The 11,941-nt window shown below is 32.4% G+C and overlaps 1 protein-coding gene across 1 annotated transcript in view; it reads right to left on the bottom strand.

Annotated features, from left to right (window-relative positions):
* Positions 1-225: 225 nt before the first annotated feature.
* The window catches only part of VTA1 (vesicle trafficking 1), a 36,042-nt gene continuing 24,326 nt past the window's right edge, over positions 226-11,941 (bottom strand). The window contains exons 5-8 of the mRNA XM_070733636.1: positions 9,401-9,509; positions 7,086-7,253; positions 5,063-5,143; positions 226-1,215 (exon numbers count right to left, since the gene is read on the bottom strand). Of these exons, the coding sequence (XP_070589737.1) occupies positions 1,070-1,215; positions 5,063-5,143; positions 7,086-7,253; positions 9,401-9,509 (504 nt within the window). The 3' untranslated portion in view covers positions 226-1,069. The remainder of the gene's footprint in view (positions 1,216-5,062; positions 5,144-7,085; positions 7,254-9,400; positions 9,510-11,941) is intronic.

Genomic DNA, 11,941 nt, shown 5'->3' with positions numbered 1-11,941 from the left:
GACTATACTTTTTTTTAGCAACTAACAAAAGTTGTTCAATGTTATTTGTAGAACAAATCTTTTTGACATTTAAACAGTTTCTTCCACCTCCACCCAACTGAGTTGGTGGTGTACACTCTAAGGCAGAACTAAACTATTGTTTAAAAAGAAAAGCTGAGGCAAATAGGGAGGCATATCATTTTGCACAAAATATCAATTTAAACTAAATTTATTTTCAAAAGCATATTTAATACCAAAATATTTTTATTTGTTAAAACAGTTATGTATTTTAACATTAATAATTCAAAGGCATACTTAAAAGTTCCACACTATTTTAATAGTCTACAGTACAGTAGGAATTGAACATTTTTATTTTTTTTTAATGATGGAAATAAATATTAAATTCCAGATATTTTTAATTTTGGTTATTTTCTTAGTGTTAGAATTAATTACAGGTGCTTTCAATGTTCAAGACATCTAGAGTTAGGCTTTACATTGCAGATGTATATTTCCTTTATCCTCAAAACTGAAACCACACAATGAAAAAAACCCACAGACAAATTATATTGCTTTGATGAGTTCTGGAACCAGGAAACATTACAATGACTTTCCAGCGGTATCAGTAAAGCTAACTTTACGTTTCTAACTTAATTTGAAAGTTTCTAAAAAATAATTTCTGCCTTATTTGCTGCATTGGTTTTACTATATAGTCTCCTCCTCCCAAATGGTCTGGACATTTCAATTAGATGCATGTTGCATTTTAAACTATCGTCTCTCATAACAAATTCCAAACAAATACGCCATCAGAAAGCAGTTCCCTCCTTTCCCTATCTATCTTGTAAAAAGGACAGTGCAGCCATGGGGGCATTTTACAGTTTTGGGCAAGGAGTGCCACAATTGGTGTGCTGAATGTAAACCTCTGTCCTCAGATAGTTCTTATTCCTCTGCTCAGAAAGAATGAGATAGACATAGAGGCTGTATTCTTATCACAGAAATCAAAAGCTTTTGTACAAAACCTCACAAGAGTTGAGAGTAACCGCCTGTTAAGGTTTTTTTTAGGTACAAGTGATGAAGCCAGCAGACAAAGGCATCATTCTCTGCCTGTCGTCAGTAACTTCAGGGCTTTCTGTAGATTCTGGACAGCAGTGTTCACATCTTCATATTGCAAAGCACTGCCAGCATATTTGCAGTATTTCTGGGCCCTGGCAAAATCTTCGGCAGTCAAACGAATTTCCCCTATGAAAACAGACACAGATGACTGAGGTTCAGCTTCCAATATAGACCCACACATATTTATTTAACCACCTGAAATGGTTTGCTAAGATCAGTGAACAGAAAAGCTGTCTGAAGCTTAAAGTGTAACCCAACACTTTGAGAGAGATTTGCCCTTTATCTAAAGTCTTTAGAAGCTTCAGTAATCATGTTACAATCTGCACAAAAACAACTGGCACAAAAACAAGGACAATATCCTGTGTGTTAACCTTAGATTCTCTCTCCCCCACCCCTAGGTCTGGAGCGCAATTGAGGCCATTCATTGATTTGATGAGATATGGGATCATCTCATTACGAAATAACAATCATTCCCTAGTAGAAGAATCGAGCACTGTGACATTTTATATTACATGTCAGGTGCATAAGATACCAAGACACTAGCAACTTAAAAAGAGTAATTTTTTTGTAACCCACATTTTGCCTAAAGTAGAAGGATGAAAAATGTCCTCATTTCTAATAAAACTATACAGCAGTAGAGTTGTTAAGCCTTATTTTAAATATAAAATACTCTTATGCTATAGAAGACAAAACAAATGACAAAGGAAAAGTTTGCATTAAGTCTTTTTTACATGGCAATTCAATGGAAAGTACTGTCTGTATAGTATTAATGAACGATGCAATTTCTGTTACAATCTTATTATCAACAAAAGCAAACAAATGCTAGCTATTATACAGCTAATATTGACTTATTCGTATGATCTGTTTTGATCATTTTGAACACTGTAGCTACACAGATATATTCTTAACATTTGTACTGATCAATATATAGTTAACAAAGCCTAGGAGGCATATTGTATTTATGCATTTTTTTTAAATGAAGATTTGTTTGTTTTGCTACATTTCAAAGGAATGAGCCATATCATGTTAAAGTACATTATAAACACAGAAATTTAGTGTCCTATTTCAGAAGTTCTCTAGGAGAAAGAACATTACAGTATTTTGTTGTTGATGGACTGACACTGCAAACAGCTCTGAATCAGGATGGCCTTATTTCCATTTCAGCAAACCTTAGGAGCCACAACACAGTATAATAGGCAAAAATGTAATAATACAAGTGAAACACCACAAATTAGAATATCGTGCAAAAGTTCATTTATTTCAGTAATGGAACTTTTGCATCTCATTTGGAAACCAAAGACCCAGAGTATGAAGGAAGAATGGAGAGACACATACTATAAGATGCTTGAAGTCCAGTTTGAGAACAAAAAAATGGGCATGGCATCGCATACTGGGAGTGTGTGTGTGTATCATGCACACATGCATGGCCCCCCCAAACCAAAAAAGGTTCGCCATCACTGATATGAACGTATTTATATATACGTATTTATATATAAATTTATACACCATCTTATTGACCCATATGACAATCATTAAGTGTTGTACCACATGATTCTTGACAAATGTATATTTTATTTTATGTACGTTGAGAGCATATGCACCAAGACAAATTCCTTGTGTGTCCAATCACACTTGGCCAATAAAAATTCTATTCTATTCTATTATCACTGCAATGTTATTACAATTATATGTGAAATTATATCCACTATAACCTAACTGTGATAAAGATTAAAAATGTTTTAATTTGTTTTATTTTTATGTAATTATTTATTTCTTTTATTCATAACTCAAATTTGTAACATAAAATTATTTTTATCTTTCTTCTTTTAAAGATTAGATGGTTTGCTTTAGAAAATTAAAAAAAGTTTTCACAAAGAGGATAGGCTGTTTCTTTTGGTACACAGTCCAATATATTTTTTCATATTAATCAATTGGCTAAATGTTTTTAATCAGGGTAGCCCTACCTACAGTTTTAACAAGCAACAAGCATCCTATTATTTCTGAGTTCACTTTGCATGTTCTATAAAAAACCCTAAACTTCAAATGGATTTATTTCAACAGGAGTGTGTATTTGCATAGAGCAGCAATTTCTTCAAAGAACACACCATGTCACAAAATATAGTGTCACTTAAATTTTCAATTTGTAATCTAACATCCATGACCTGATAAATGCATAAATCCATAATTAATTTTTAAGATTTGGTCAATGGTGGCCTCGCTCCCTTTGAAAAACACAGCGTGAACACATTATCTCAAAGACTGTCTCAAGGACATTTTGTTTTCTCATATTATGATGCCAAAAGAAACTTGAAAATCATTCTTTTAGAAAACAGCCAAGGCATCAGTCCAGTATTCAACTGACTTTCTGGAACAAAGCCTAAATTAACCAATCTAATCTTATTTTTACAGTATCTACTCTATTGCATGCTCTGTTGGCAAAAAGCCTAATCTATTATTATTGAGGCCTACTTCAAATATTATTAATGTGTATCAGGTAAAATTTTAGTTTTCATTTTAGATATTTTTAATCACATCATTGGACAGAACTAAAATTTTGAAGTGCCAAAAAATTGACACACATTCATGGCTTATGCTACCTACCAGAAGCAAGACCTTTTGCAAATAGAAAGGTAATATTTATATTCATTTTTGTCAAGCTTTTATCAAGTAAACTTACATTAATTACAATGTTAAGTCATTTAACACTAAAATTTGTCCATGTAACCTGAAGTACCTTTGAAATTCTATGTGAAATTTATTTGAAATTCTGTGTAAAAAGCATCTGCTTAGGTATCAATTTCTAGTAAATATGAGCTTAACTTGAATATGTTGTCTGAGATTGGCAAATTTTTGTGGATTTGTTTTTTAAAAAGAACCACTGTACTTGCTAAATGCAAAACTAATAAAAGTAAAATCTTTCTCAAAACACAAAAAGTTAACATAATTTATAGGGAAGACAACTTAGGAATTATTGCTCCTCGTTCACTCAAAATGTTTTTCTGAACTCTAGTTCTAGGAGGTAATGATGAAAAATTGGTAATAATAGAATTCTTTATTGGCCAAGTGTGATTGGACACACAAGGAATTTGTCTTTGGTGCATATACTCTCAGTGTACATAAAAGAAAATATACATTTGTAACCCATTTGGAATCCTAGATTATCATTCTTTAGCCTAGATAATGAACTCTTAGAGTAAATTATAGGTTATAATTTAAATATTTGAAATAATGAGATCACAATACAGTCTACATTACATATGCCACACATTTGATACCAATTATGATTATAAATTTAATCTATATTCTCACCTGTCTATCAGAGGGCACTCAAGGTGGCTGAAAATATATTGCATCAACATACTAAAATGGAACTCCTTTTCAAATAATTATGGAATCACATGATCAATTAAGATCCTCTACTAGAGATACCCTATTTCTATATTTTCCCCTTTACTTCAAAATTATTGCTTCTGCATTGAGTTACATATAATGTTATTACTTATACACAAATACGGGTCCAAACTTTTAAATAGTACCAACAGCGTTTTTTCCTCTTTACATTCAGTATTAGGTTCCAAAGGGAATCAGTTTGCATTATAAACACTTGTGTTCAGACTGGGCTGTTTCAATTATTTTGGAAGTGTTTTTTGGCTTAAAACAGAATGCTGGGAATGTGGAAAAAAAGTTGTTCATTGAAACAGTCAATTTTTAATAAACCTAACCTTTCAAATGCAAAATGACGGCTTTGAACCTAATGGATTTCTCATTTGAAATGCTTTGAATCCAAATGTCTTGTATATTCTGAAATATTCTTGAATTTATGAGTGTAAACATAGGTACTTTTTTCTTGGAGTACTTCCATGGAATTCAGCAATAATTATTTTGAAACAAATTTATGGTTGTCTTTATAAGTACAGGTGACCTGTAGCCAATTCATTTCAATGATGCAAACCAGCAGGAAAACAAAGCTTACCTGCAGGTTGGACATTATAAAGTGAAGGATCAACCAGGGGAACATTCTGAGGTGGGGGTTCAATAGGATTACTTGCTTCTCCTACAAATAATAAAAAAGGAAAAACAAACATACAAATTTAGAAATATATGTTTGCCTTAGCTGGAATGGAATCTATGATTTCAGAATAATATTTGAGAACTTTTAAACAGTAATTAGAAATTGGGAAGAATGTAATACTTATATAACATTAATGTTTAATATCCATCATCAATTTAGTTTTTATAGTACAAAAATGTGCCTAACCTGATGATTAATAGAATTTTCTGGCAACTGCATGTCAATTCTACTATGAACAAAATGAGAGAAGAAATGATCTAGTAAGTTGGGTACTTTTATACCCACAAGAATGTAGAATCACTCTCTATGTTACTTAACTACATTGAAAGAGCACTAGAATGAAATAATCAGAATCTTTGTTTGATATGGCTTGTGTTAATTTTTTAATTAATTAATTAATTAATTTTTTTCTTTGCAAAATAATAGAATTACTTCAAAAGGAAGCAACCATTTTTAAATATAGTGTATTTAACTGTTTACCTGGACAACCCAATTTTACAGTGAATAAATGAGTGAAAAATAGACAGAGTGCTTAAGAGGCTGCCTTAATCTGGCTAAAATTATTTTAGACAGATATACTTAACATAACTTAATTGAATAGTATTTGGAATAGTATACTAAAAGTATTTTTACTTGGTTGGTTACAGAGTTAGCAACCACTCATTTTAGCTTATGAGTTCAAACCTTTGACAGCACTGAATGGATGGTAAAAGGTAAAGGTTCCCCTCGTACATATGTACCAGTCGTTCCCGACTCTAGAGGGCAATGCTCATTTCTGTTTCAAAGCTGAAGAGACAGCATTGTATGAAGACGTCTCCATGGTCGTGTGGCCAGCAAGATTAAATGCCAAAGGCCCACAGAATGCTGTTACCTTCTCAGAAGAGGTGGTCCCTCTTTTTCTACTTGCATTTTTTACATGCTTTTTAACTGTTAAGTTGGCAGAAGTTGGGACAAGTAAACCCCATTATGCGGCACTAGGGATTCAAACTGCTGAACTCCCAATCTTTCGATCAGCAAGCTCAGTGTCTTAAACACTGAGCCATCGTGTCCCATTGAATGGATGGTAGTTACAACTATAATTATTGCTAATGCATCATCATCCCTGCAATTAATTGATAACAATGTGCAACTTTTCCTGCCGACTTCCCATAAATAAAGTAAATGAAGAAATTGGCAGGATATCAGAAATTGTGGTCAGATGAAGTCCTTGCACAACAACCTTTGGTGTTCCTTCAACAACAGAAAACGGGACTAATGGAACTGCCATCACTAAATAATGCAGTCACATGGGTTTTTTTAAATTTATGAACATGTCACTTAATGATGGTCTTTCCAGTTTCAATAAGCACCATTAAACAAGGATTATCTGTAATGGAAGTAGGAGATCTCTTACTGAATTGCTAAGGACCACAAATGGGGTAATGTATGGTATGTTTGTGTGTATGTTTGGTTTTTATAATAAGAGTTTTTAGTTGTTTTATTAAATTGGATTGTTACATGTTGTTTTTTATCATTGTTGTTAGCCACCCAGAGTCTGCAGAGAGGGGCGGCATACAAATCCAATTAATAATAATAATAATAATAATAATAATAATAATAATAATAATAATAATAATAATAATACTGTAGGTTACATACCTTGCCATAGATTTCATATTAATTGTATTTGCTTTGGTTATTTGGTATGGGAACAGAGCAATTATCCGTCTTTGGGCCTTTTGGTATATATTGGTGTTTATATAGTGCAATTTAATAGTTTTCCTTATCTTTTTAAACCCCATGGATTTATAGTAAATCTTATGGCCCTATTTAGAGTAGCTTCCTTTCACTGCAAAATTTCTAAGAGTTTCCAATGTCTTATTACATAATTAATAAATCTAGTAAATGACAAACACGCACTGTTAAAAATATGCAGATTACTTACCTGTGCTATGGGGTACCTCTGCAGGAGTGTTAGCAGGAGCATGAGCACCTGGTGGGATATGTATGCCACTGTAATTGCTTGTGGGAATATTACTTGAATGAAAGGTAGGTGATGGTTCTGATTCTTGGCTGGATGGTGTTGGAGAATTGACTTGTTCATTTTCAATATCTTGCAAATAAAAAGTAGAGACATGCTGATTTTGATGAGATGGATAGCACATAAATTTAATTAAAAAAACATGGATGCAATTATATTGACTGAAAATAAAGTCCAAAAGACTAAGATGTTCCGCTGGCACAATAATGCTAAGATTTGAACAGAAAATATCATTTCAGCACAAGAAAGTTGCTTGCTCCTTTTTACCCCTATGGTATTCATTCCGAAATTACTTTTCTGCATAGCAGCTGCTCCAATTATTCTCCATTATAATTCTCATGACTTTATTACCCAATCAAATGTCAATGATGAATATCAATGGGTCTAATATTATAAGACTTACTGATTTTCAAGAATAATACTTTCAGAAAATACATGATGTCTAAAAGTTAGCTCATTCTACTTCAGTACTTTTTAGTTTCAAGAAGGAAGAAACTGAGCAAGCTGAAAGGAATGGGGGAAGTCTTCCAGTACATTTAAACAATACTGCTTTTCTTTCTGAAATGCACAAAGCAAGAACTATGAGTTCTTCAGATATTCTGGAATACAAACATTTCCATATGAACTTTGGCACGATAATACCCTAAACTTTGTGGGTCACATAGCACATAAAATGGAACTTTAAGAACATTAATTTAAAACCAGTATATTAATTTTTATCTTACAAAATTAGTGTAGTAAACATAGCATGAGCTAGATATTGATCCTATCCACTGAACAATTTATTTATTTATTTATTTATTATGAAATGAACAAAATATTTTAAAATATTGATTTTTAAGTGATGATATATACTGTTATATCTGGTAATTTTTTGAATTACTACTATGCATTTAATACATAAAACAGACACACAATGTATTTTGTTGTTATTAAAGTGTCAAATGTCAAATTTTCTTTCAAGTCGAATCAAGCAAACAAATAAATAACTCTCCCTCCCCCAAGCTCAGTCACCCAGCAAAACATAGTTATGGCAATCTGGAAGAAAAACCGATTAGCATATAAATGAAATTAGCATAAAATGCTATCCTCCTCAATGCTACAGATGTTATAAAAATCACATGTAATTGCTTTTAGTCATATCAATGCCTTTATATTTATTAGCCACAGTTGGAACACAGCTGCAATTTGATTTGGGAAACTCTCAGAGATAAGTCTAAACTTAAAACAAATGATAATACAGGAGAAGAAAGTTCCCAGAAGGACTTCTGAATATATCTCATAGGATATACCCAATGGCAAGAGTTTATAACAGATTTTGACAACCTGAGTCTGTAAATTGTTGCAACCAATGGTAAGTTAAGTAATGACCATGCCATGGGGGTTAAATTTCAGACACTTAAGACATAAATAAATCCCCATAGCTTCCATGACATTAAAAAGGTACTTTCACCCATATTTCATTTTGTCCCCAAAAAGTATTTTTATTCACTTATTAGTGAATTATTAAACCCTATTAGACCTCAAAAAAGTGTTCAGAGAAAATAAATTCTTAAGTAATGTTCAAATGTCTGTTTCAGTGCATCCAAGATATACAATAAATATGGAAATTTGAACCGTTACATAAGATACTCATGTATGTATGTGTATACAAAATACCTATTAATGGATGAGCATTGTTTCATGTTCATTTCATAAATAAGGACTTATTTTAAAATTATTTTGACAAGTTATATATGCTAACGCAAAGTTGTAAGCAAACAATACTTGTTTTCCCCAAATAAGACACACCCTGCTTTTGAGTGCAGGGCAATAAGGCCAAGCACTTATTTCAGGGTTATAAAAAAAAAAGACAGGGTCTTATTTTGGGAAAAAAACGTATTTACCCAAGGAGCAATGTTTCTGAATTTTGAAAAGTAGGAAAAGAAAGCTGAATTGGGTGATTAATATATGTTAATATAATTGTGTGAGGGATAATCACAATTTCTTCAGAGTCTTTGGAAAAGGGTGGCATATAAGTCTAATAAACAAACAAACAAACAAATGAATTTCAAATTTTTGCAATACCTTGACAAAATGAGTCTGACAGTGAGAAATCTGTCAAACTCATTTTATCATTATTTCATAAGAAAAAAAGATAAAGGACAGACAGACTTCTATCACATTAAATATATTTCATATGCTATTTATATTTCACAAAAAATTAACAGTGAAGTTACCAAATTCTTCATCCATTCCAACAGGTCCAGATTGTGGAGTCTCTCCATTTTTTAGACAGTTATGAATATATGTTGCCTTCCACCGGGCATATTTTCTGTGCTGAACATTCTAGAAAGTTAATGGAGAAATTATAATTTACACTTGTTCACGTCTTAGTTCAAAATTGAAAAGTAAAACAGAAGAGCTTCTATACAAATGTAATAATTTAAATTGCATATATTATATACTACGTACTTAATTCTGCTACATATATTTCCTGTAAACTGCAATATGAACTTTTACTGGTCCTCTAACTCACATTTTTACAAGTTTATAGTGTGAAAGGGAAACCTAACTCAAATGGATAGATACAGCCATCTTAGATGAAATCCTTGCTCCCACTATATCTGTTTCAGGATGATACATGCACAATGTATCTGCATCCATTGAAAAAGCTATAAAATGGATAAAATGTTCAAGGAACATCTCCATGTGGGGAATGGGGGATATGGGCAAGTAGAGCTGATGCTTTGACTAGCACATCCTGAAATCCATCCTAACGAAGAAGACATACAGTGAAATTTATTGTCTGGCCATGATAAGGGATGTATGACTTTTATCTCTATTCTGCATAAGGATAAAAAGACATGGGGAGCTATTGCTTCCTATCTCCTCCTGCATAGGGAAATGATGATAAGGCAGTAGGGCTTCTTTCCTTTTAGCTCAGCATCCACTGTATCATCTGGCCCATCAGGGAAGGTATTTATGAATTAACTTTAATTCCAAGGAAGTGCACGGAAGCCAAAAAATATTGGACAGAGATTCAAACATGGATTGACAAGATTTTGAAACAAAGTACTGAATTTAAACCGGAGATATTTTTATTAGGCATATTGCCAGAGAAATTTAATAAAGAAAGACATTTAATTTTACACATAGTAACAGTCACTTAATAAAATTAAAATTAGCCATTTGAAATAAATACTTGGGCAGACTGAATAATTAAAATTAATAATAATAATAATGATGATAATAATGATAATAATAATAATAATAATAATAATAATAATAATATCATCGACATCACAATCCCAGGGGACAGCAGAATTGAGGAGAAGCAGCTAGAGAAATTAGTGAAATACGAAGATCTAAAAATCGAGCTGCAATGACTCTGGCATAAGCCAGTGAAAGTGGTCCCAGTGGTACTTGGCACGCTGGGCGCAGTACCAGAGGATCTCAGCAGACATTTAAAAACCATCGGAATTGACAAAATCTCCATCTGTCAATTGCAAAAGGCCTCTTTACTGGGATCGGCAAACATAATTTGCCGCCACATCATGCAGTCCTAGGTGCTTGGGAAGCGCTCGACTGGTGAGGAAATACGAAATCCAGCATAGTGATCTTATTTGCTGTGTTGTATTGACATAATAATAATAATAATAATAATAATAATAATAATAATAATTATTATTATTATTATTATTATTATTATATTAGATTTGTATGCCGCCCCTCTCTGAGGCCTTAAAATTTGAAATGTGATTCAGGCTATTTTATTAGTGTTTATAAGAGATAATATAATGGATCGATATTGAAGGTATATGTGTGGTTATGCATGTTTTTCAATGTGGAAAAATGTAAAAAACCTTTTTCAAAAAAGAAAAAAGAAAGACATGGTTATTTCTTTTCTATTGCTTCCTATCTCCTCCTGAATAGGGAAATGTTGACAAGACAATGGGGCTTCTTTTCTTTAAGCTCAGCATCCACTGCAAAATCTGGCTCATTAGGGAAGATATTTATGAAGTAACTTTAATATGTTTAATACATAGTCAAGATTTCTAGGCCTACAGATTCAGCCTACAACCCTAAAATTCTAAAACGGGCATTATTAAAAACAATTCCAAAAGTTACATAACAAAATAGAAACCATTTCCTCACATTTGGTATTAACAACTGTTCATCCTTCAAATCTATACTTTCTGACTTATATAAGAGATCCTCAAAACATGTTTTTTGGCAAAGGGAGGACAAAAAATTTACTGCAGCGTCATAACTATTTGCACTTTTCTAGGCAGATGCTTTTTAAATCAATATTTGGGATGGTGTCACTAAAGTTAGCTATAGGCTGGTCTTTCATCTTTACTAAATATTTGGGAAGAAGATAAATGACATAGGATGAAGCCTTGAAGCAAGCGATTTTCTAGTCAGTCCTTAGCAATATGCAATTCCTTTTGTCTCAATAACTGTAATTTATTTCAAATCATTTCAGGCTTCAACAATAAAACTGTTGTGAAGCTATTATTTTTCTCTCATGCAGCTCTTCTTTTAACCAGGTAGCAACTCAACAGCTTTACAGTTTTCTATATTTTTTTACTATTCAGAAAGTAGTACTTTCCTAAGTAAATTTTCAACAGGAAACAGTCACAATAACAGGAATGCAGCCCAGTTCTTACGGATGCTAGGTTATTTACCCTCTGGAACATTTGTGATTGCTGAGGAGAGAAGGTCATAATTTTGAATCTCAACAGGAATAATCTGTCTTGCCTCAAGAGTGGCATCAA

Source organism: Erythrolamprus reginae, chromosome 1 (assembly GCF_031021105.1).
Source record: "Erythrolamprus reginae isolate rEryReg1 chromosome 1, rEryReg1.hap1, whole genome shotgun sequence".
Lineage (NCBI taxonomy): Eukaryota > Metazoa > Chordata > Lepidosauria > Squamata > Dipsadidae > Erythrolamprus > Erythrolamprus reginae.
The sequence above is the reverse complement of the archived record's forward strand: the minus strand, read 5'-3'. Positions and strand labels throughout refer to the sequence as shown.